The sequence below is a fragment of the Platichthys flesus genome, chromosome 19 (genome assembly GCF_949316205.1).
Source record: "Platichthys flesus chromosome 19, fPlaFle2.1, whole genome shotgun sequence".
Taxonomy (NCBI): Eukaryota; Metazoa; Chordata; class Actinopteri; order Pleuronectiformes; family Pleuronectidae; genus Platichthys; species Platichthys flesus.
This window is the reverse complement of record NC_084963.1, coordinates 11,563,300-11,590,106: the sequence shown is the minus strand read 5'-3', so window position 1 is coordinate 11,590,106 and position 26,807 is coordinate 11,563,300. Positions and strand designations below refer to the sequence as shown.

The 26,807-nt window shown below is 41.6% G+C and overlaps 1 protein-coding gene across 5 annotated transcripts in view; it reads right to left on the bottom strand.

Moving 5' to 3' along the window:
- Positions 1-3,336: 3,336 nt before the first annotated feature.
- Positions 3,337-26,807, bottom strand: part of ctif (CBP80/20-dependent translation initiation factor) — a 48,625-nt gene continuing 25,154 nt past the window's right edge. Inside the window, exons 9-15 of one of the 5 annotated variants that reach the window (XM_062412914.1) lie at positions 22,937-23,017; positions 18,762-19,159; positions 18,571-18,668; positions 17,257-17,556; positions 14,594-14,749; positions 9,231-9,284; positions 3,338-7,074 (exon numbers count right to left, since the gene is read on the bottom strand). In XM_062412914.1, coding sequence (XP_062268898.1) covers positions 6,853-7,074; positions 9,231-9,284; positions 14,594-14,749; positions 17,257-17,556; positions 18,571-18,668; positions 18,762-19,159; positions 22,937-23,017 — 1,309 coding nt within the window. In that variant the 3' untranslated portion in view covers positions 3,338-6,852. Of the gene's footprint in view, positions 7,075-9,230; positions 9,285-14,593; positions 14,750-17,256; positions 17,557-18,570; positions 19,160-22,936; positions 23,018-26,807 lie in introns of all 5 variants that reach the window. The other 4 variants (XM_062412915.1, XM_062412916.1, XM_062412912.1 and 1 more) reach the window with 4 other exon arrangements.

The window sequence follows — 26,807 nt, the reverse complement described above, 5'->3', positions numbered from 1 at the left end:
GATTGAGAAATGCAAAGTGGAGGGTTGAAATTCACCGAGCAGTAGTACGCTCTCTAAATTAAAATGTGAAACCTAAACTGACCAGATCGGATGTAAGTGATGTAACATCGACAAAAAGCTTGGTTCAGACTTTCGGGTGTGAAAACAGCTTTAGATTCTTCTTCCTGTTTTAATCGAGCTCAGTATTATTGTATTTGTTTACTGGCTAATGACATGTTCATTATACGGTTTTACGATATAATTTTTTTTAGGCACAGTAATTCCACTCACTGTGTGATGGTCCATGTGAATTGATGGGTATATTTTCCATTCACAGACACAAAAAACAATAAACTGGTTGATTTACTGAGTCAGCAGCTCCCCAGTGAAAAGGCCCATTCAAACAGTTCATTCAGGAAATCAGCAGGTCGTGACATCATTTCCTCCGCTGCCAGTCCAGGAAGCAAGAATACAGCTTTTCAGTTTCCGCTGTGGTTGAGATCATGTTTGACTCGAAAAGCCCATTTTTATATAAAACTGTGTGTGTGTGTAGCTGCTGTATCCAAGCAATATTATTTTTAGGTGTATATAATTTAGCTGCAGCAAACTATTTTTCAGTTTTTTCCCACATCAGTACATGATGTTACACCTTGTCTCTCTCTGCGAGAAACCTACTTTTTTTAAACCTCATTATTTGAGTATGAGGGAAACGGGAAGTGAAGAGCAAAACTGCTTCACAGTGACATACAAAACTCTGAGCCAGATAATAAATACTTAGAAATGTGGCACTACCCAGACTTAATCCTCATAACTTGGGGTTTTAATATAAGCTTAATTATTTTAGCCAGGACGTCAGACAACGCCGGATGTGAAACTGTTAAGGAGGAAAATGTCAAGAAAAATGTATAGTGAGTGGGTGGGCGTGTTGTTGAGGTTTCTAACATGGACACAAACCTGAAATGGTAACTAGACCCGACATTTTAGCTGCTGCAAAATTGAAAGTTTTGAAAAAATTTGATTAATTTATAAATGTCGTTCAGGCAAAAAAATGTCTGAATCCAAATATAGTTTAAAGAGAATCAGTTTTTTTTTTGGGGGGGGGGAGCAGAATAAAGTCGAGTGCAGTAGCAGCCGCTCAGATGAAAAGGTCAAGAGAGCAAGCTAAAACCAATTCATAGCCCAAAGTTATTGATTTCTCCCACAGCAGAGCGTACCGCACGGAAACATCTGGGGATGCATCTGTGTGTTTCAACCACACTTTGTTATACACAGTATCTGGTCTCCGTGCCCTTCGGACCAAACGGGGGAGAAGCTGCAGTGCTCTCCTCTTGGTTGGAGCTCATAAAACACAGGAAGACCCACACACTGGGCGGACTCAGAGACACGAACCGGGCTGACACCAAAATGTGAGCTGACAAGAGAACTGAAGAAGAACACACAACCACAAGGGTACTCTGAGATACTTGAGCGTCGGATCTGCCGGCCCTCGTCTGTGTCGTTTAAGTTTGTCAGAGAGAGTTTGGATGCGCGTGTGTCCTCTCTCTTCGTCTTTTAGTTCGTCATCAAGGCCAGCCGAGCCGCAGCCGCCTATTGTCTGGCTCAAACAATGGACAGTGCCGGTGTGAGTCACCAAACACGCACACACAAGCAATTCCATTCATCCGTCATTGTGACCAGAGCCGTAATCTCCTGATCATTTCTTTTCGATCAAGCTATTCATGATTTATTCTGTGACAAACACAGGAGCAGTTGCTTTGATAAAAGTCAAAGGTACAAACCTGTGAACATAGAACATTCTGGGTAGATGTTAACTCCTAAGTAGGACAACAACGAAACGGCTTATTATTTACTAACAATCAAACTGCTAATTATTATTTACTACCCAATTACTTATCAGTTACCTACATATTTTCAGTCTATGACACAAAATTTGTCAACCCACAACCCTGGGTTATATGTAGTTAACACTCCCAAGATGCATTTTGGATAAACCTACCATGCGAAAAGAATATATGCAGCTTTTACAATGCGCAGCTTAAATCCATTAACTTTTATAATCTGGTTCATTTAAGAACAATTTCATAGTGTTTTATGTGTTTTGTTGACAAATTCAATGATAAAGTGTTCTGAATTTGTCTTCTACTTCTCAATAGCTACAACTGCTTAGACTCATGGGTAGTGTAGTTTTCTCAGCTGTCCTGAAGCCAATTTGTTTCAAAAGATATTGTGATAACAGCATATGATTCATTATACACATTATATATATATATATATATATATATATATATATATATATATATATTAAGGACACTGATACATCACAAATAGTCTATCTCTAATCTAATCGGTAAACGATGTAAAACAATGTAAACAATAGAAACCCCATTTATTAATCTATATAACCATTTAGTTCTTTCTTTAACTCAGTTTCCAATGAGTATCTTATTCAAGTCTTACCTTTTTCCTCCTGTCACTGTGTTCTAGACAAACACCATCTTGAGACACAGCTACTATGTGTGTCTCTATATATCTATACATCTTAATCTTTAGATATAATCCCCCTGAGGGCTAACATGTCTGTTTTCACTGCACGGGCTAAATTAACCATGGTGCTAATTGACAGCCGGGGCTGCCGCTGCCTTTATTCCACATTTGCATTTATTCCTCAATAGGCTCCCCCATACTGTCCCAACAGTCATTTCTATATATGTGTCTATGTGTGTGTGTATAATATTCATTTCCACACTTCATCGCCTCCTACATTTCTTTCACTTGGTCAGCACCAAATCTTCCTATCTCTCCTCTTTCTTTTCTTCTTCCTCCTCCACTGCAGCAGCGGAATACATTTTCTTTCTTTCCACTGTCTGAGTCGCTCTATTGCTGTGTAATAACTTCCCCATTGTGCCTGTTTGTATTGTGTTAAAACGAGGAGCTAACACGTGTTGTGATTCCAAATGAAACCAAACCATTGTCATAAATCCATCTCTGTCAAGGACACAACAGAGGAGGGGAAAAAAACAAAGCTCCTTATGGTGTCGGTAGCAAATTTAAAGTGTTTCACTCCTGTCAAATGCATTGGAATATTCAGACACATGGGATTATGTTGATTGATGTGGACGAGTACTGAAGGACGTCCTATAGTTTTATAGGGATGGGGTTCCACAATGGGGAGGCAACCCCGGCACTGAGGGCCCCCGTTGGGATGCCCGCAGTCGGGAAGCCTCAGGCATGTGTCAGGGCTAACCAAAGGCAAATCATTGGCCAAGGACACACTGCAACACACACACACACACACTGCTGTTAAAGTTGTGAAGTGTGGTCTGTTTAATGTGTGACGATGTAAAGGCGATGACATGTAAATGAGGCGTTCCACTGTGCACATGTATGAAATGGTAGTATAATGACCTACTGTGGTGCCAGGATTAGTTACACAGCTATCTTCTAACAGCAGAGGAAACCGTGAGTGTGTTTTTCTTTTGTGATGTCAGAATATCTTCATCGTAGCACATTGACTCGCTGTGCCGATAAGTGAACAGACAGAAAAACAAAACACAAACACCAGCTTGTTCCGTCACATCTAATCTCCTTAGTTAGTTTATTTTTCAGTTGCTTAGAAAAACAAAACAAACAAGATGACCCCATAGATTGCCCATCTACTTGTTTGTGCATCGACTGGAGCCTTGGTTTTCCTTATTTTGTTTTTCAATATTCATGAGAATATGCAAATAAAGGTGCATCTCATTCAATCGTCGAGAGTCATGTGACCCGAGCTGAGGGGTCTAAGGTCACGCGGGGATGGGGGAAGGTTCCATTGCCACAGATGAGGGTGGGGGGTAGGGGGGAATCCCCACCTGCATCCATCTGCTGTGGCAGCGAGCCAGTATTTGCATAATGGTAACTGGCCGATGGGTTGTTCAATTTTTTCTCCTCCTTTTCACAAACTAAAACAAGGTAATACCACACTTACACACTTGCCAGCAAGCTAGGTCTCACAACAGTTTCAGATGCTTCAGAAAACCCACCAAAAATTATATATATTTATATAAATGAGCTAAATATAATTTAAATAGAAACCTAGAAAATAAAAGGGCAATTAAAACAAATCACTTAAGTGGACGCACACATTTACAGATAATTAGCCCGAACCTCCGAAAAAAAACACGTGTGAGCTTAATCACCCGTCATCACCCTGACTAATCTTCTGGGCTGTGTTCCTACCAAACAGGATTTTTATTCTTGATGCAAGACAGAGAAAATAATATATACAAAAACAACTACAACTGCCCACAGAGATTCAATGGAAAACTAAGCATGAGCATGTATGTAATGTTTTTGTGCGACTCCCAAGCAATGATTAAGGCTACATCCATACGATAGCGTTTCCTTTTGAAAACGGCATTATCAAAGTAGAACGACCAACGTCCGTTTTGGCTCTGTATTAGTTTTAATCCCTGGCCAATGCTTACATGCTTGAAACACACATGACTGCTCTCATACAATGGACATGCATGTGCTGGTGAAAACAGGAATTTCTTGAATAATAGCTTGTCTCCTACAGATGTAAACAGTTCTTTCATAGTAAAATGCAGAATGCAACAGGTATAAGCAAAGGAAACAGTCAGTAGGACTTGTAATTGATTATCCACGTTGCGTTCTACACTGGTAGCCAGAGGCGGGTGCTGATGCCGCTTGTTTTCTTCGGGAGGGAGTCAGGCAGGTGCCTGACGAATCAGCAAAAGCTGTTGTGACCGTCTACCATGTCATTGTTTCCAAACATCTCAGCTTCTGCCTGTCCAGACTACAACCTTTTTCATTTGAGTGGCTCTAAACCTCTGGAGTTGTGTGGACGCCAGACTTAACCTTAACAGGGTTGATGCGTTTTCAAACTAAAACGTATGATATGGATGTAGCCATAGTTCCAAGTAGAAATGCATTGGAAGGCTGACTTCTACCAGCCACTTCATTCTATGTGCAACATCTCTGTTGCGCGATTCCCCTCTAAGTCAATGTCAATTAAATACTTGTAAATATAGTGTTTGCAGATTATATATCGAACCCATTTACAAATGGTACGTGATTGGCTTGTCATGTCAATATCATAATACACACGTTAGCTGGGAAAAGAGTCACGTATGAGAAGCTAATGTGGTCACATAACAAGATGTTCAGCTTTTTCGTCATCTTCAAATACACAGGATAATAGTTGTCGCTTCTTCCTCAAAAAGATCCTCAAAATAATCCATTTCAAACACTTGCAAAATGTTCACTGCAAAGAATGGCTTGTTTAAAGAAACATTTCACTTCTGTTTCTCTGTGTGCCATGCTCTTTTTTTTTTTTTTAAATGTAACATCTTTTCTTCATCTTCAAATATTATTCTTTTTCTTGAGCAACACAACAATGTGAATTAGGCCCATGTGTTTAGTCGTCAGCTTCCACAGGCCCTGGAACAAGAGCGCTCCTATAAAAATGGATAATTGAAAAGGCCACTAGTCCATTAAAACGTCCTAAAATCGCTCAGCCCATTCTTTTTTCATATAATACCAATAGCACTGACTCAAATTCAACTTTTACTTATTTTGAATTTTCACTTAAAGCAAATCGCCTCCAAACAGTGCAAAACAAATCAAACCTGTGCAATAAGGCCTACCGCTACATCTCATACGTACAATATATTGTAAAAACAAGACTTCAAAATGAAAAGACAACAATAAAAACAATAAATGACTTAAAAAAATAATATAATAATATCAATGATGTGGATAACAAAGCATGGACATGCACGGCTCAATGGAGGAGAAGAGACATTCCCCTGTAGGACGAAAACAAAAGAATTATCAGACAGCAGTGTCTGCTTTAATTCTTTTCTAATGCTGGACCCCGCACCCCCCACTTCTGCTGCCTCTGCTGGTTACACCGGGCCGAGCTGGGGGAGCCAGAGGGAGGTGGGGGCGTGTTAGGAGTGTGTCGTCTCATAAGGGCTCATGCAGCCATCTGCCACCCTACTCTGCCCAGCCTGATCCTCATCCTCAGCCCAGCCCAGCCCAGCCCAGCCCAGCAGGCCCGCTGTCTCATCCCCACAAAAAGGCTTCCTGCACGGGGGTTGCAGTAGAAGGGGGGAGTCAGGGAGACAAAGGCGGGGAGGAGCTGGCGGAGCTGGGGGGAGCTCCACGCCGAGACCCTTTGACCTGGTTCCCTGGCCCGGCGGGGCAGACGGCCCAGACAGACAGCACCGTGTCTACTCCCTGCCTCCTGCTCTCTTTTATCAGCCACAGAGACCCCAGGGGCCGACGGAGAGACAGAGGTGGGGGATGGAGAGAGACACAGGGGGAAGGAGCGGGTGGCGGGGCAAATGAACACAATGAGGAGGCTGACACAGACTACGCAGACCACCTCCCGCCCTCCCTCCCTCCATTCATCTTTGGGTACAGATCTCTCTATTCCCTACAGACAGGCTGCTGCCCTCTCATCTCCCCCGTGTGACCCCTCTCTTGTCTGTTCTCTCCTTTAACCCTAAGCAGCCACAACCAGAAGAGCTCCCCAACGCCCTGTGGCCAAGCATGCCCCTACTGGCCACCTACTCACTAGCGTTTTCTCAAATCTGCGTCAGACGACAGGCTCGTCATAGTTTGAACACCACATGCCGTGTTGCCTGGATGGCTGAGCTCTACCTGTCTAGTGGCTGGTATGTTTGTGGCAGTGATCACCATTCTTGGTGAAATGATAGAATTGTACAGTTGCGTTCAATAACCATGTCAAGCATTATGTCTGCGAGATTGTGGCATGTTGTTGACTTCCTGTTTTGTGGAAAAACTAGAATTGCAGATTGTTACACAAGTGGAAAATGTCTCCTCTCCTCCTGCGGCAGCTGGCACCTAGGCAGTGGTGGTGAGCTTTTGGATGGTACGGTTGTAGTATTGGGTGGTGAGGGCCTCCAGGGGGCTCCAGCGGTGCGCATGCAGCTCGATGACCTCCATGAGGAGGGAGCGGGTCAGCTGAGACTCAGCCGGACTAAGCATCTTGTCCCTGACGGCCGCTAAGAGCTCGGTCATCATCTCAGGGAGCTGCTCCTCCAGTAGACGTCCAGTGCTCTGCAACTGTCGGAGAGAGATGGGACAGAGGTAGAGGGTCAGAGCGAGAGTGTGGGCTCCCCACTGAAATAAATAAATAATCAAATAAATAATCAACACTGCAAAGTGTGTTTGAGCTTCGGGGAAATGTTTGCTAACCAGATCTAACCTGTCTTTTGCAGAGGATATTTTGTCTGTTAGATGTTATGTGAGTAAACCCACTTAAAATGGGATTGACTCTTTTCTCATTGCCAATAGAGGAGTTGGCTGTTCTGCTTTTTTTTTTCTTGTCCCCATTGTGCCGGAAACTGAGCAATTGTCTGACCCGGCTGTTTTTGCCAGTGTTACATTTGCACAAGACAAAGAATAAAAAATTGTTTGCACGTTGTTTCCAGGTAAAAAAACAATCGGTACACAAACGTTCATGGCTAGTTAAGATGCAAACATCCAGAAGTTCAAAGGGCATCATAATGGTGAATCTAGAAACCAGAAATAAAGATGATGAAGAAATTAGCACATTAACCCGGTGTCATGTGTCCATGAATGCCGATTTAAAAAAAAACAAAAAAAAAAAAACGGTGTCTACTGTAGAATAAATTGACCACAAGCGAGTGATGATTGTCTCCATTTCCATTGCAGAAAAAGTCATTTGTTTGTGGCTTTTAGTAAACAAGGGGCTTTACTAAGCCATATGGAGCTTTTTGTTATTTTACATTGTCACTGATTTACGAAGGAAATATGCATAGATCGTAATGAAAAAACCCTGATATTTATAAGACGGATATATGAGTGTGTGCAATGTGGTGCAGCTTGACTGAATTTAAGGGAACTGTTGGGCCTTGGGCCGAAGAAGTCGCTCTATTCAGTAGCATTCCAGTTTCCAATGTGATCTGCTCTCGTCCAATGGCCAATTCAATTTGAACCATAACTTTACATAAATTCACCTGCATAACTTTATTATTCATGACCCTGAGGAGAGTTGGTCAGAACACATTCTGCTTCAGAATAATGAAAGACACATCCAAAACACTGAATCTCACTCTGTTTGCTTTATTACTTTGTAAACCTACTCGGTTTGAAGTGGAGACTTTTCATTATAATGTAGAGTCCATTATTGTATTTCAAATTGAATGTGCTGAAATACAGAGGCTGAAGAACAGGTATTGAGTACACACAGTTATTTCCATTATTATGGAAATTACAACTGTGCGTTAAAATGAAATACTACAGTCTTGTATGTTGTCGGTATTTGTAAATTACATACATTTGTTGTTATGTTTAATGACTCTTGTGAGAATCCAGCCTCTTGCGTCTTCATTTATTAACTTCTATTTTTTGCAGGAATGATTTGAGTTTTAGACCTTTAGACTGAGGACATAAGTCAGTCTTCAGATTAATACAAACCTTCATAGAACCGTTTGAGGGTTGATGAATAAGGTTTGTTTTTAGGGTTTCTGTGAAGTCTAAAATTACGCACTAGGTTTTGGTAACTCTTAATTAATGGAGAGTTAATTTAATACTACTTCAGGCAGGCTTCAACATGATTTTATCTTTTTTTCTTAAGGAAATGTAATGTTTGTAGTAGTTCATTCTAGACGACACAAATATTAAAAACGATGTTATAAAACTACAAACAAGACCAGGGCTATGTGATTTTGTGAAATAGTCAGACAATATTAATAATAATTAATAATATAAATGTGATTGCTTGGTTATCAAAGAAAATGCACAATTGATGATCATTTTTCAAGTATATGTCTTGAATTAAAACAACTAAAAATCATGGCTATGCTGGAAAACTACCTCCCTTATTTTTTTTTTTTTTATTAAATCACAGCTTTTTGCAGTTATATAACTGCGCAGGGCTAACATCACAATTAGATAAACGGTGCAGCATTAAACAAGACCAAAAACATTTCCTGTCAGAGTTTATCAGTGCACTCGACTTGGCTGTGGGAAAGATTATGGATACATACTCTCTCTCTGCCTGTAGTTTGCAAGATCACTTTGCATTTTAAGGGTAACTCAATTATAGCTATGGGGAAGTGTGATAAATTCTGGGACAGCGATATTCCTTCATATTCATTGGTCTCGACTATCCGAAATGATGTTCTTAAAAAGTTTTAAATGTAACTTGTAACCTGACACCCTCTGATGTTAGTGTTTGTGTCTGTGTGTCATACCTCCATGGAGCAGCAGAGAACTGCATCTTCCTTAATGTCTGTGGTATCCAAGAGCTACAAAATAAAAGAACAGATAACTTGTACATATACTGCAAAGCAAAGAGCTACAAAATTAATGAGAAATCCAAATGTTGCAACAAGAAGGTTTCCCACACAGTGAGTAAAATTTAACCAGGCTAAAAGATGTATACGTGTGTACATTTGGATACAAGCCAAATGGGGAGATTTAGTGAGCACAAATGTTTGTGTGTGTTAAACAGTTCCCAAGAAAAATACCTAATCCCGATTGTAAACATTTTCAATACTGACATTTTAACCATTAGAAGACAACATACCCCGCTCTCATCCTGCTAATCCATCTGAGATTAGACCAAGATGCACAATATATTCACACAACCACGACTGCACGCACACAAGAAGACACGCACAGTGTAAACAAAAAACAAACGGCGGAGCTGGTAAACACGTTAGCTGGCTCTCCCCCTATTGCACAGATGGAAACACAACTGCCACTTTCAAACAATGAGACAGAGGCTGCCATGTTAAACTATAGACATTTACTGTCAGATTAGAGATTAAACACTCCTTTCACAGCTCTGAGGCTGGTTTACTTCTCACAAGTCTGTCTCCAAAGTGCTACTTTGATTAACCTGGAGGAGGAGAGGAAGTAGGAGTGGAGGAAGGGGGAGGTTGTTTTGCAGGGGTAATGTCTAATTAAGCATCGGAAGTTTAGCCCTGCTGCACAACGAGCAAAATAAGTTAGAAATGCAGGGGGCAGACATGTAGTTATGGAACTAGAGAGTGAGATCATGCAGCGAAGAGATGGGAAAAAAGTTCAGGAGCAGAGGTTTCAGAATGACTTGAATCATCTATAGTTTCTGTTTTCATATTTATTTACTCGTAGTGATGATAAAAATAAGCTGCTCTCAGTCAAGAACTGAACTGCACGTTTTCTTAAGATTTTCTGTATGTGAGAATGCAACTGTCTGTCACTTGTTCTAGACCCTTTCTGGAAGTTTTCCTTCCAGCTTCCTAGTAAAATGTCTGGAATAATCAGCGCCAGAGAAGACAGATGGAGATGTCAATCTGGAAAGACGAGATCACAGAGCTTTAAATGATAATGTAGATCCCATTGTACAATTTACAAAAAATTTGATTTCCACAGTGCTTCCTGCATGCTTTACCCAGAAGCTACCCCTTGACTGAATGTTCCGGTAATTTCCAGAGTTCATGTCTATAATTGAGGGATGCCCGGGCTGCAGTTTTCTGTCCAAACCTGATCTTGTCGCATTGGAAAGCCTTTTTTTCTGGGGGGCCAACCCCAACCCCAAGGTTTACGCACATTCGTTGTGCAGCCAATGTGACCAAACCCGACTCGAGGACGAATATCAGTTCAAATTGCCAAATTCCGGCTTGTGTTGGGTGTTCACACACCAGTGTTAATTTCGTTGACGAAGACTATGACGAAATATATTCGTTAAAGACCTTTTTTCCATGACGAAGACGAGACGAAGACGTAACGAAAACGAATCTTTAAAAATAAAAACTATGACGAAATCTATTTTAATTTTCATTGACAAGACGAGACGAAAATTTGGTGGTTGACTAAGTCACAATAATTTTTTAAACATCATCGTATCAGGCCGTCATGAAGTATCAGGAGCGGGCGAGTGAGTGTGTGTGTGTGTGTCTGTTAGTGTGTGTGTGCGCTCTGGTCCGTAGCTCCGCCCTTCGCCTCGCGCACTCGCTCAGAGAGACACAGTGAAAGCAGAGCGCGTTCTCGTGGAGCAGCCTCTCAGTGACTGACTGCTTCTTAACTATGGAAACAGTGAAAACACAGAGTTTCTCTGGTCTCAGCTGCTCAGAGATCAGCCCCTCAGCTTCTTCATCAGAGCAGAAGCTGCAGTTGGTTTGTACCGATGTTCAGTTTCTGTGTCCGGCTCCAGTCTGACCTGCTCTCCCTTTTTGTTTTCACATTTAAAATTAAATATATATTTTTAAGCTATTAGGCTGCAGCTATATGTTTTTATAGAAAAGGAGTTTAATGTGGCTATTAAATGTGACTAAAACTAGACTAAAATGGAATTTGTTTTCGTAGACTAAAACTAAGAAGGATTAAAATGACTCAAACGTGACTAAAACTAATATGCTTTTTCGTCAAAAGACTAAGACTAAGACTAAATCAAAAATATCAGCCAAAATTAACACTGTCACACACACAATTTGGGAAACAGTTGTACAGAGAGTAGGGCTGGGTGACATGACATAAAATGAATATCCCAATTATTTCAAACTTTTACCTTATTAATTAATGAACCAATTAATCAACGATTATTTCATGCCCCAAACATGAGCAGGATTAATTCTGTTAGAAATGATAAATGTCGGCTCGATTACAGCCCTAATAGAGAGCGATCAGACAAAAGTGACAACAAATATCTGGAACCTGCAGCTCCCCTAAGCAATTGCGTACAACCAGTGGTGGAAACGACCACCATCTGACACAAGGATCCCCACTGAGCACAAGCTGGCCTCTTCATTTTCCAAAATGTAAGCGTAATGGTATTCCACCCATCATTCAGGTCCAGCAGTTGCACACACGTCAGCTCCTCAGTATGCTTAGATGGGTGTGGTGACAGCATGGCTGCTTGATGTGGGAACAAAAGTCTTGTCGTTCCCAGAGAAGGAGAGCTGTGTGACAAGCAGCATTAGCTCATAATGAGTTCTCTGGGGAGCCAAGGGTGAAGTTTTGCTCGATGCATTAAAAATGGTTTAATCTATACTTTTCTCCATCTCTTGCAACATCTGATTTTTTTCTTTTTCTTTTTCGCTCTGACTGTTCTCATTACGATAGCGTGCCTCCACCATCACTACACACACCCCATCACTCCGTGTTACTTTCATTTTGAGAGAGTGCTTATCACACATTCTCTTGGCTGAAACTGAAAAAACAGAAACAGCCACATCACTGGTTAGTTACATCATCGAAAAAACAAAGCTTGCTGCGCTGGGAAACCTTGGGATTCTGTGTCATTTGCATTTCCACTGTTTTTCATTCAAACAGACATTTGATCAGGAACATAAAAAGCAGTAGAAACTAGGGCAGCTGTGATCCTGTGGTAGCACCGATTGGAAGAAACGCAGCCGGCGTGACAACAACAGCTCGAGTCACTGAGTGAAGTCAATTAGAAAAACATCCTTATTCATGTGCATTTCCTGCTGAGGCTCTGTCTGTCTTTCAGCTCCACTTCATTACTCAAACACATCTATGTTTGTATATGTTGAAACCTGTCATCACACTTAAAAAGAAAGCACGTACGAGCGCTAAGGGAAAAACATTTTTTCATCAAGATTACAACTTCTTCAACTTTAAACAGGTTTCACATAGTTGCATAGCAACAGCAGGTCTAGTATCAGGACCAGCGCTTCCTTTAGTTACATTACATAAGATTACTCTGTGTCTGTTGCATCAGTGCTGTACGTAAATAACTGCTCCACAAACAGAAAAGTAGAATACAACACTTGCAGCTGCCCGGCGCTCAGAAAATCAAGGTGCTAACATACATGTGAGGTACAGTAAATAATCAGTATAATAAATATACTGAGGGTCTTGAACTGCGAGGACCCTTGCTGCAGAGAGGCAAGTCCTCTGTTTGCCACATGCAGGTGATTTGCTTCAATAAAACAAAATAAGTTAATGTTATAGAAGGTTAAATGTGCTCTGGAACCAGCCCCTGATATACCAGCTCGGTTTGGCCTTAAGAAAGTTATATTTGTCTCGTTCAAGGTAAGATAATATCTATATTGAAGGTCAAATATAATCTAGTTCAGAACAGGTTATGGTTTTTACCACGATCTGGGTTGAAGATTTACTAGTTATTGGCCAGAATAGTTTCATTTCACTTATTAAATGCACATGTTGTTTCACTGTCATCACTGTTCTAAATTTATGCACTCACCACAAAGTTTCTTAACCTGTGTAACCACGGCAACACAGTTAGTAACAGCAAGTCCAATAAACATGCAGGAGAAAGGAAACCGTATCGATTCAAACCTTTCTTACTGAAACTACCCTCAACAAAAAAAAAGCAAAGAAAATCTATTGTAACATTCTCTAATCAAACAGTTTGATATGAATAACAGATCAAATGATTGTGGAATTTAGATGTCACATTTATATTGCAGTACATTCAAATGGCAATATTCATGTTCAACATACCCATGTGAATTGTGGTTTTAACTCTGAATATAACAGCCTGTCTGTCATGAATGGCTGAGCTCACTGTCAATACATTTACACGCAAACAAGTTTTCTAACATACTTACACTGCCATAGCCACACATGCAGGCACATATGTTTGCATATGCACACGTAGCTTGTAGCAGAATAGCCAAGACAGCAGATGGATAAAAATCAGGCACTATAGCTCTAGGAAATGGAGATTGCCAAACAAGCATATGGGCCCACACACCCACATTCACAATCCCTCCCTCACATATTTTGAAATTGTTGACAGGTGTGTTCTTATCTCTACCATCATCAGGCTGTACATGACACCGGCGCTGATGCTGGAATATGGAGGTGTGTTTGTGTGACTGGATACTCCACACTGTCGCTGGGTCTTTCTAACAAGCTGAGATAGTGCCCTGGGCATACACTCAGACGGGGTGTGGATGGAATTAGTTGTGTGTGGAACTGTGTTTGTTAGCAAGACGCAGAGTGTGTGCTAAGTGCCAGACTGGCGAAGGTGCGGATGTGGGCGGTAAAACTGCCTTGGCACGTGTCTCAACCCTGCCATTATTTCCTTTCAAACCTGCATATTAAAACTGATTTTCCCTTCCAGACTCTGCCACCTCCCTCTCTCTTTTTCTTCTTCTCTTCTACCTGTCAAGCTATGAGTAAACTTCCTGTGCACCAACTGTCAACCTGACCACAGTCTCCTCCACTTCCTCTCACCCCCCTCCCCCACTCCACTGAAACCCCCGTCGCTTCCCCTTTCAATAATCCATCTGTTATAAACCACTTCTGTATCACTGCGCGTCTGCAGAGGCTGCCCCGTGTGGTTTCCAATGGCGCGTGTGAGAGCATGACCAGCTGATGGGAACTGAACCTGGGGTCATGTACTTTCCTGGAAATAATAGCGTCCTGACTGCTAGCACCACAAACCAAACCCCACTGTGTTGTCTAGACTCTAGACCAGGTCTGGCCGAAAAAACAGGAAACTGGCCCACAGCAGGCATCGATCGGAGCAGACAAGATACACAGACACAGCTGGACGCTTTCCTCTTACTAGTGGACACTCGGGGTAGGGTTGATCGACTGGTTATTGGCTATGTTTATTGATCCAAAAAAAGGTACAAACCTCTCGTAGGCAGGTGAAGATGGGACACACCAGCACCCTGAATGGCTCCCCGGAGCTGCTCCTCATGGTGCCAAACACCTCGCACAAGAAGGTGATGAAACCCAGCCACCTTTCGACATCCAACTGCTGGAGCCCCTCACGACGGGAGAAATCCGTCTGTAGGCAGATGGAGAAAGAAAAGAAATGATTTATTTTTGCGGGATGCACTGAAACTCCAGTCATCCATTATCTACACCCCAATACTATTGAGAGCTGGGGCCAATCATCAGCTAACATTAAGCGAGAAGTCAGGTCGCCAGCGTATCACAGGGCCAACACACAGAGACAAACAAACAAAAGACCCACGCAGACAGTGAGAACATGAAACTCCTCACAGAGAGACCGAAACCGGGAACCTTCTTGCTGTGGCAACGGCGTGCCACCATACACTGAATCCGTCCATTTTTAAACATCTAATTCAAGTTTTAAGTAGGTGGTTATTTAAGTGTTTCATCAGTAGTGGAGGTAATCACGATTAACATCTTTACTGTCCCTCTGATGGGGGAGATTTAGTAAGTGGCACATGTATTAACCTTGCAGCTTAACGTACTTGAAGCCGGAAAGCAGTTGAAAAATTTATTTTATCTGCCAAAAGTACAGGAGAATTGGTAATGCGGTTTGAAAGTGAAGGGTAGCGAACAGTTCCAGAGCTGCAGAAGTGCCGTGGTTAATATGGGTTAATGCTTAATGTGCACTTGTAAAGATGTTACACAGCAGGTTAAACTGAAGCTTTATTAACAGCAACTCACTGGGCTGTGCAGATTGTCTTTCCCAGCATGCACTGGCCGTTGTTGTGGACTGAAGCGAACAGGAGGCATGAGCGGTCTAATGGTGTAGGCCAGCATGTATGCAGACATAACACAGAATATGCAGCCTTGATCCAACAGAAAATATGCTCACACGGTCAAAAACAAACATACCACACACACTCAAAAACAACGACACCCGCCTCTCATACACCTCCAAGAACATCACCATGGTATTTGACACTTAAGCGACAAGCCGACAAAAGGGGGAGGATATACATGCAGCAAAGAAACCAAAAAAAGATGACTGAAGCAATAGTAAAAGTTAGGTAAGAGACAATGATGATGGAGCAGGAGGCAACAGCATTAGTGTGGGGGGGGAGGGGGAAGGCCACTAATCTCAGCTGTGCTAAATAAAGAGTATCTCTCATAGGTAACAGTCTGGCTATGTCTCTTAATAAGAAAAGTGGCCGCAAGGTAATTACCCCCATATTGAGATCCAGGGGTCTGGAGGCCACATCATTAAGGATGCCCTTCATGAGCCCACTTATGACATTTAAGATGTTAAGATGTTTTAAAGCAAAAAAGGGTGAAATGTCAAAGACGAGGAGGGGGTCCACGCTGGCTGGAAAGTGGGAATTAAAGTGAGAATTAAAAAGGGACCATGCAGCTGTGATAAAGAGGGAATAAATAAAAAGTGGAAAGAGGGGTGAAAAAGGATTAAGGCAGGGTTCACTACTGCTGAGTCTATTAAAAAAATCCCATCATCTAATGAAAGATGTGTTTAAATGGGGGAAAAAAAGAAAAAGTGTAGCTGGGAAGAGCGTCTACAGAAGAAACAAAGGAGTAGGAGTTAAAGAGTGGGAGAGGAGAAAGGGAGGAGACACGGCGAGGCAGCAGGTGGGTTAACATTTAGACTGTGAATGTCATCTGAAGACAGCACGTATGTCTTATTTGCTTACTTCTAGACTGTCTGCCGCTCTGGCGACGGTGTTTGTCTCTCAGGTTGGAGCGAGGGGTGAAAGGGAGGAGCGTGGTTAAGAGAGAGAGGGGGAGCGTACAGGGAGAGGTAGCGAGGCACTGGCCCGTGTCGTTGCGGGGGGACGACACCTGGGAATAGCGCGCTCATGAGGGACGCAGAGGGGGAGAGCAGCAGTGAAATATCTAACAGCTGAGAGGATGTTTTCATCATGGGTGCGAGACAGGAACGGTGAGGTCTCGGTCTCTCTCCCTCCCTCGGGGAGCTACTTTGCCCACTGACATTTACAACCTCACACACACAGTTGGCTTCCACTTGGAAGTGCTGCTCATAAAACTGAAGTGGATTGAAACTTAGTGTGTGTAGCATAAGCAATTAAAGGTTTACCAAAAACGTCTACTGTTCTAAAGTGCTATTGTCTTATTGAGCTTTTAAAAAGGTATTTTAAGAGAAGCCTGTTTCAAGACATTTGAGGGTTTAGAATTGAGTTTAAAATGGTCTTACAGTAGCAAACAATGTTAAGATTAATTTAGTCTTCAATGGCGCAGACAATTCGATCGGCAGCATGACAAACAACAGCGGTACAGGTAACTTGAGTAGCTATATTACATTTCATTTAGCTGACGCTTTTATCCGAAGCGACTTACAATAGATGAATTCATCCATTAGGGTACAAACCCAGATGGTTAAAAACTAAAATGTGCTAAAATTAATTATTAAGGACGCAGTTATTTATATCAGTAGGAATTAATAAAAGCTGCCTTGAAAATAATTTGACTTTTCAAGTGTTTTTTTGTTTTTAAACCTGCATCCAATCTTTCTTTAAAAAAACGATAGCTACAGTAGCTCTCTTCACCGCTGCATCTACAACCAACCGGTTTCCTCCCCAGCGCTCTCACCTGCAGCATGTTGAGCAGCAGTGATCTGAACTTGGTCCCCTCCACCATGAACAGTGCCATCTTGTCGCAGAGCTTGGCGGCAGTGGCGGCGAAGCTCCTGTCCGACACAGCCTTGCAGTAGATTGTGCGGACCACCTGCGTCAGGGATTCCTCGGACCGGGCCGAGCACTGCGCCTCCTCCATGAAGGAGGCCAGCTGCTGCTCAACGCCGCTGCTGTTGCTCCTCATGCTGTTGAGCAGGTCCACCAGCCGGTCCATGTTCTGGGACCCAGAGCCCGACGCCTCCACACGAGCCTCTTCCTGAGAGGGGAAGGTAGAGTTGTGACTGGTGAGTGTTGGTGATATAATATTCACTTTCAACAGTCTGGAAGTTTTCATGGACAAAATAAATGATATGAGCCAATTTCTCCCATGTGGTATGGTAGCTGATTAAACAATTTAATTAAACCTAATAAAAAACGTTTCATGGTTTGAGGTGAGTTTTTATTTTTAAGGAGAGGAAGATTTCGGCCATTAGTCTATTGTCTCTGAAACTATTTTGAATTATATATATTTACAGTTTATATATGCTGATACAGTGGTTTCTTTTTGCCAACAAGACAATCCCAACTGGACAAACTAAACACCTTGAGCTTTTATGACAACTGAAGGCTACCACAGGTTCTCTTGTTTGGAAGGGGAGGGTGAGGTGAGTGGGATTCAGCTGCAACATCCCACTTCACCACTAGCAATCACTAGATTCTACACAATGAACCTTTAAGCTACTCAACAATCTGAGTTCTCCTGGTTGGAAATCCCTGTGCGCACCAGTATGGCAAATAAAACTCACCGTCTGTATGCACATTTTGTAAAATGACAAGAATCCCAATCAGTGGCTTGAGACATGAAACTGATTGACCCTGTTGCATTTGGTTTTAGTGTTCTCCTTACCATTTGATAAGGAAATACGTAATGGAAAATTTGGCCAAATGAAAATTAATTCAGGTGGTAATGAGTTAGCTAATTTTGAAAAGTTTAAATCTTAAAAAAACTTTGAATGCTGCTTTAGTTGTTTCACCTCTTCAGTGAGAACATGTCCTCCCCTCCTCGTCTGAGGGTGTGTTATTCTGAAAACTAAATCACTAAGAAGATAAAGGACTCGAGCAACAGTGAGGAAGGTCCAGCATACACATTTGTATATTAACGACAGGACATGTGTGTGCATGATCATAATGAAAGTAATTATAACACCAAATGGCAGCCCTTGTGTACACACACACATTAGTCCTGATTGCCTTAATACTGACTGACAGGCGCTAAGCAGCTTTTCGGTACCTTGTCCTTTAGTCTCCTCCGCAGCCTCTCCTTTGACGACTGCAGCAAGCTGACTTTGGGCTGCTCCGACTGGCCCTCGCTCGCCTTCCCACTTCCTGCTGGGTTGGGAAATTCCTTAAAAACTGGCCGATCTGGGAAAGTATTTGTAAAGGGTGTTGACTCGGATTTGGGTGATTCATTGGGACTCTTACGGCTGCAGTCTTGAGGCGGTCGGATCTGCTCATCACCCGCTTTAACATTCTCAGTCTCTTTGTCTTTGGTTGTTCTCGGGGTTATGACTCTGTCGCCCGTGGTGTTTGTCTGTCCATGCCCCTGACCTTTCTGATTGTGGTGCCAACGCCGGTTCTGGCTGTAGCCAAAGTGCGAGGGTCCTCCTTGGCGCTGCCCATGTCCTCCCTGGTACTGGCGGGGCGGCCAGTCGGCACTATTGTTTCTGTTATCTCCCAGTTCTGTTATATTCTGCTGCTGCTGGTGTGGAGCCTGCAGTTGGGTGTGATCCCTCTGGTGCTGCGGTGACTGTTGCTGTATCTGCTGAGGCTGGCTCTTCCCTCCTCCACCACCACCTCCTCCCTGAGGCCGCTGCTGCCTCCTGGAATGAGAGCAGGTTTCAGTTAGCTTCAGTGTGGTGTAGCATCAGCTGGCTTGTGCCTTAACCTTCCCCGCTTCCCTCTGAAAAAACCCCTGTGTCACACTTGCACCATTATGGCCTAAAACATCTCCCCATCCCCATGAACCTCCAAAAGCTTAAACAAAAAAGCTCAATGTTCTGTTTGTTAGCTAGTCACAGTGACAAATGCTCCTTAGTAACAAACAGTATAAAAAAAAAGCAACATTTTCAAAATCCAAGTGCCTGCTTACATGTGGCTGCCCATTGGGTCTGTGGTTTCCTGTCCTGCATAGCTGTGTCCTTTTTGCTGCACTGGCTCTGGGCTTGACGAGCCACTGACATATGGTCTAGAGGATTAGTCACCTTGGCACCCAGAAGGCAACCTATTATCTCCCTCAGCCTGTGAACTAGCACAGAGCTCAATAAGCAGCCGCCACGCTCACCTTTGTTAAGATGAAGTCAACTCAAAAGCAACTTTTTACTGACTACATGAACACACTGCTGTTGTTAAAGAGGTAACTTCAAGTGGCCATATTGTTTTGGCGAATGAGGTTTAATTATTCAGTGATAGATTTTGTGTCATCAAGCTTCAGCCGCCTCACCACAGACTTAATTTTACCTGCTCAACAACTACATATATTAAGTAGCCCTAATCTGTTGCGTAGTTTCTGTCAAATCACTTTAATAAAAACCAAAACAACAACAAAAACACAGTAACTACACATCAATGGTGACATGAAGTCAACTGGTTGAGCTGGTAAATAAACCACAACAAATGCAGACCATCCACATTTTGAACCAGTAATACCTGGGCAAAACGTCCGGGTCTTATGTTTGAAATTGATAGAAAAGAACACTGAGCCTTAATCCAAGTATTTAATATGTTTGCAGTACTTCAAGAACACGTGAATATGCAGACAAAGATTTTTGATGTGATTGACAGGTTCAAGTCAGATTTGGTCACATTGGTTGGGCTATCTACTTATTTATTCATTACCTTCGCATGTAACGGGGAAAATATCAGGCTCGGGTCGAACACAAAAATTGGAACGTCTGTCAGGTTCGGTGTCGATAAGTTTTCTCTCAGGCTCGAACAGAAAATTGCAGCGCTCTTTAATAGACACATTCAGTATGAAAGGCACAGTTTGAAGCCTCAAGTAGACTTTATTAACCTCACTAATATGTCTAAATTAAAAAAGATGATCCAGAGAAAGAAATATTTAATGAAACCACAAAACAAAATAAAGTTAACTATGTGATCTTCATCAGACTGTCAGCCTGTGGGAGACGGGACTGACGTGCAGAGAAAGTCTTTCAATAACTGCAACGTGGGTTCTATCACTCCTCACAAAAGACTTTCCTTCCACTTCTAATTTAGCAAACCTTCAATAGCTAAATTTCTTAAATCAAGAAGCCACTCAGACAGTTTTGATGTTGGGAAACAAAAGCACATAAACAGTTGATGGAGAAGTTGCCCAAGGTGAAAAGAGAAGTTTAACCTCAGAAGTAAAGTTTGCAATCTCTTTCATTTATAACCCAAATAGTTCATCGTCAGTAAAACTTTGCATACTTTCTTTGAGCTTAAAAGGGAATCAAATATATTCATATTCACAGATACAAATATTAAGCATAAATTGGGACTGCTGCATGAACACCTGGCAGAGAACCCTTTAAGTGCCCGAATACTCTGTTGTACAAATAAATAAATAATTACCACAGAAAACAAAACACAGGTTAAGTTGTTATGTCAGTGATCATGTATTAAAAGCCTTAGTGTCACCTAGTGGTACTGTTTTTGTTTGTGTGTGTCGGCAGAACCAGGAGTGTATTTTATTTTTAGATGTGTTTTTTTTTCGTTTGGTTTATTTCTTGCTCGGCCTCTCGGCTCCACTCTCTTGGGGAGTTTGGGAGACAGTTCATCTTCGGACTCTCTCATGTGCTCAGCAGTCTGCCTCCAGCACTTCGCACATATTCTCAGCATCTCTCAAAGTCAGCTCTGCGGCAACCTGACAGAACTTTTTAATCACAGGGCTTAACTAACTTTCAAACTACCTCTGCAGTTAGACGCCATTATTAGATACCACTGCAGATGGAGAGGGTGCAAGAAGATGACGGATCCAAAAGAGCTACAGTCAAAAAACGTGTACTTCACAGATTGGTTTTCTTTTGCCTCCTTTGCCTTGTTTGAATCCAGTTATGAATGAGACTGTTTCCATTGTCACATTTTGCTTTAATCAATATAGCTCACTAGTTTTTTTTTGTAGACATTTTCTTGTTGTCTTTCTGATATGTAGCAGAAGAGAAGGAAGGGCTGACCTCCCAGGTAACGTTTCCGGCTCTAGGAATATGAAATGACGTGCAGACATTTCTCGTCTTCGGCTTTCGTTGCTTATGGCCAGTCCCCCCGGTGCTCATCGAGTTTGGATTTGCGTGCTCTCATGTATTTTCTTTCTAAAATTTGACATTTCTGACAATTTCCAAATGAAAAAGTTCATTAAATCTGATGGATGGAAGTATCTAATGATTAAACTACATCCCTCTTGTCAGTTATTACCGTCAGCATCCTCCAGTGCCTCCTTATTTGTTTTCAATTACAAACATCTCATTATTACATGGCTGCTTATCAAGGTTTTATATAATCATTTAATTCAGTGTAATAGCTTAACACTGACTGACAGAAATAGTTTCAGAGAGATCATTTAATATTACTGCAGAGAATGAGATTTCGTAATCTTTAGCAAAGCTGCAGACTGATCAGAGACACTTTCAGAGTTGAGGAATACTATCTCACTCCTCCCTCTGTCTTTCTCTCCTCTTTCCATCTCTTAAACAGACGCATTCACTCATCTGATGATTAATTTGCTCTCTACAGTCGCTGTTGGTTTAGGATCAGCTCTAATAAGACCTCCTCTACTGGTGATGCAGAGAGGTGAAAGTGAGACAGTAATAAAATGTTAATCATGTTTAATGACTGCTCTGCAGTAGCCGGAGTGTTACTCAGATTGACCATATATCAGTCACATTAGTGCCAGGGAGATGTTTGCATTAAAGATAAATGATGGGGCAACTAATGAAATTTCATCTCACAATATCTTGTGACTTAAACAGATCATGTCTGGTGTGATCGACTGTCTAATCAAATGAGAAGATTCTTTTTTTTGTGTGTGGTTGAAATGAGAATGCGGCCTTGTCTACACTGCTGCAAATATTTTTTAAAGGGATATCTTCCTCTTCATTTAAAAGGAAATCTCCATCCACATGAAACCTTTTTACAAACTATCTCCTTCCAGACGATAGCACATGAAAATGACCATGCATGCCAGGCCAGGAGGTGGCGATGAAAGTCCACATCAGCATATTAACGAAATTCCAGAGAAAAACGCTGCGATCCAAGTATTACTGGCTGATAGGTAGCCTGTGAATGCTAGTAATGTGGTGAAGTGATTCTAAATTTAGATGTCATGAAATGTAAAGCAGAGCAGCCTATCACAGCACAAACAAGTTTGTTTATACATTGTATGATGATCATTCAACATGTTTTTTTAACTTAAAGTAAATACTAAGTGTACAATAAAGATTGACAATTTTGAGATGTTCTATCCACCGATGACTTCAAATGCCGTTTGCATGTGGACGAGAGGCCCCAAACACAGAGGAAAACTTGCAAAATATCTGGATACGGTTAACAGGGTTTAATCAAATGTCAATGTTTTCAGTTCCCATTTTGTGCTCTGGGTCAGGGCTCATTTTGTCACTAACCTGGCTGAGACTCGGCGCTCCCCCCCGGGGCCAGTGGGCAGAAGTATGGTTAACTGGTCTCGGGTGAACTGATCAACCGCTCTACAAGCAGGAGAAGAGGGTATGCAGCAATGCAGATGATTGGAAGGATGAAGGCATGAAAGGACGGAAGACAGATGAGTGGAGGAAAGTGGCAGAACAATTTGTAGGAAACGGCAGAAGGATTTTTTTTTTGAGGTTGCAAGAAAGAAAGGAGATTATAGAGGATATAATGTGGAGGGAAGTTAGAGAAGCGAAGAGGAAAACAAACAAAAACATCTACAGGTTTATAACTATGTCATTCAAACAACATGCACAGAACTACAGAAACTGAGGAATGATGTGGGCACTAAAAAGGTGGAATGAATTTTGCAGATAGGATCATGGGAGGAGAGAGGATACTGATGATCAATCATGGCTGCTGCTGTGTGGATGGAGGATTCGTGAACCCGTTGGAGCATTGGCTGACCCAGACTGGAGAATCGATTTGCCCGGGGGGGAGAAGACAAGCCTGCAGGCTGGACAGTCAATAAGAGCCAGAGCTTCATACGAGCCTTCAACACACTGGTTAATGGAGTGTGGGGAGACAGGTCGTGACTGTCTGACTGAAAATTTGCATTACACTTTTTTTTACACAGTGTTTGAAGATTCAAAACCCAAAGCTCCTGAAAGAAATGGTTAATGTGTATGCATGTATACTGTACATGCATGCATAAACAAATTACAGTCAATAACGTTGAGTCATCATGCCCAGAAGGTTCAGGCAGAAAAAAACTGTTCATAGCAGGTGCAGAAAAACATGCAGACCTCGGGCCTGATGGGCCACACAATTTTTCACATAGACTGGTGTGTTTAATGTAAAAAAAAAATGATATAACAAAAAGCCAAATGCCACTTTCTTTCAGTGTATTGTTGGTTTTGAAGCCTCCATTATAATAGAATGGTGCATCCATTCAATGTATTTTGAATAATTATTAATGAGTAGGAATGACGTTGAGAAAATACAGTAAATCAAAAGCCACTTTGCAAAAAATGAGAATTTCCAATGAATGGTTGTATCTGACCAAATTACTGACAGTGTTTCTCACATTCATTCATTTGTTGATGCTTGCATGGCTGCATCCGCACTTACAAATGACTAAATTCTGATATTTAATAATGACTGAGCTGTATTGTGTGTGTTTGTATATAGTTAATGTGTTAATGGTAGAGGTATAGCAGTTGCAATAGTTTGTTCTTGTGTCCTGGAGAATGTCATCGTTGTTTGCACTGCTTTACCATCGACGGCTAAAATGACGGAAAGACAGAAGTTGATTGGATGCCTATTTACTCGAGTGCAGATGCATGTGTGCACACAGCAGGCATCGTCGTATTCATAGAATAGATGGTGGACCTGGTGCTTGGTGTGTTTAAACATTTCTACACTCAACTGTTTAAATTGTATAATGTGTGGAAACTGGATGTTCAGTCATGTAAATGTGTTTGTTGTTAAAATACTTCTTCAATTGGAGGCACAAGGAAGTTCTTGTAAAACAGACAAAATAAAGTCGACATGTGTAAACGCTCCTCAAAATAATTACCCGTTTTTTTTAAGAAAGAGAAAAAAAGAGATGGATAAAAAGCATATTAGCTCCTTCTTTTCCCCCCATTTTTTGTTTTGGAGCAGAAAGCAGTAAGCAGCACATTCCAGTAAATCACAACTAATTTCAGCCCTGCTTGACGTGCCTTCTAAAGTAGAAACACATGCACTACCTCCCCTTCCTTTTCCTTCCTGCCACAGCCAGCCTACACTTTTCCTTTACTCAATCTCACAGTCGCACTCTCTTTCACAACGACCCTCAACCCTCGTGATTTGCACATACAGTCAAAGGGTCAATATTTACTTCCATATTTAATCATGTGCCTCCAACAAGTTTACTTTGAACTTTTTTTCTTCTTCAACGACACAAAACTAAAACACAAATCCAACATCGTCTCTGTGGTTTCACGATGCGGTGAATATTTATTGCCTCAGGCTACTGGTTGTTTTCTGTCAGGGAGTCGAACGTGGGAGAATATCTATATAAGAGGATTACCATGTTTATAGACAAACATATGACGTTAATGGGTTTGATGAACAAACCCGCTAAGCTTCATAAAGGACAGTATAGAGTAATTATAGCTGTGGAGGCTGTTTTCTGATACAATAACCCATTTCCGCACGCTCATGCACAATCGACGATTGTCTGCTCCACCTTTGGGATGTGGTAGAAGAGGGGATTGGCATCATGAATGTGCAGCTGACAGATCTGCAGAAATTATGGGGCAGAATCTCTTGAGGACTGTTTCCGACATCTTGCGGAATCTATGCCATGATAAACGGAGGATGTTTTGAGAGCCGAGGGACTGTTGAGAGCCGAGAGAGGCTCAGTCCAGCATTAGTATGGTGTTCCTAATAAACTGAGTGCATGTTTGCTCTACGACCTGCCAGAAGGATACACTTTTCCCTTTTATTAACAGTTAAGTTGTATTCTATTTACTCTCCACTCCTGTTTTTTCTAAATCAGCGAACAATGTAAAACAAGATACTTGATGAATGATAAGTTATTAATATGATGTTTGTGAAGCAATCTTAGCTTCTTTTCTTTTTGTAGACCACTTCTTGTACACTACTACTCCTCCCTCATGTCCATTTCTTCTAATGCCTTTTTCCTCCTTTGATATTTCACATCCTCGATTTCATCCTGCTTTCTCCATCGCTGCAGATACGTTTGTCTGGTCTGTGTGATGCCTATCTTTAGAGTAAGGAGGCAGGGGGCTGCAAGTAGCCCTCAAACATTACCACATGAATGATAATAAAATAAAAAGCTAATGTTGCGTTCACATTAAATACTAATGGAACACTAGCATCAAGTAGAGATGTTGTCAGATCTCAGAAACATTTAAAAGGTCACTTCACTGAGCAGTCACTCAAATATATTTCAGTCTAATTATATTGAGTCTCCCATTTCTTGTGATTTACAGTTGTGGAATAAATATCTAATTTAAAAGTTTGATTCCGAAAGTAAGAATATACCCTCAAAAGGTTTTTAGGAGGCATTTTCTAAAGTGGGCCTTTAAAGCAACAGTATATGGCTCAGTTTCTTTGCCACTACGTGTGCCTTCTGTAATAAACTTAATATTGATAACCACTGCATACAACCCCACTTCAAATAATACTTACTATCCCTTTAACCACAGAATGGACAGCATTTAGGACTATATTTCTTATGCTGTAGTATTTTTCACATTTTATCTTTTCAGTTGTTACTTAACCGTGCTGGGGTAACTAAGGAGGGAAGGTCAGGCAAGACGCTACTTTCTTTTCAAATATGTTTTTGCTAAGACTTCAGAAAAGCCTGGTAATTAGCCTGGTATACTTCGATCAATGAAAACCAGGGCATTTACAGTGTTCTATGGTACACTGACATTAAATGGAGAAGGCTGCCTCGTCGTCAACACAATCAGAGCACAGACCATAACCCAGAAGAGGTGCTGTCGAATGACCTCATAGAACCATTTAAATCAAACATCCTGAAAATATGGCTGAACTGAAGCTGTTCTACAAGGAAAATTGTCCATTGTGCAGGTCTGATCTGCAGCTATGGAAATCTCTTGTTGGAGGTTATTGCTCCCAAAAGAGGTTATGACCAAGGGTTTACTTATTTTTTTCACCAGCAATGTGAATGTTCCAGGGATGTGTTCAGTAAAGACCCCCAACACAGTAACTGTGCAATATTGTTTCAATGGTATGGTTGGAAATTCAATTCTGAAACACTTTTTATCTTTTAGACCGGATTGAAACACGGAAAAGTTGGCCTCTAGTGGTCAGACA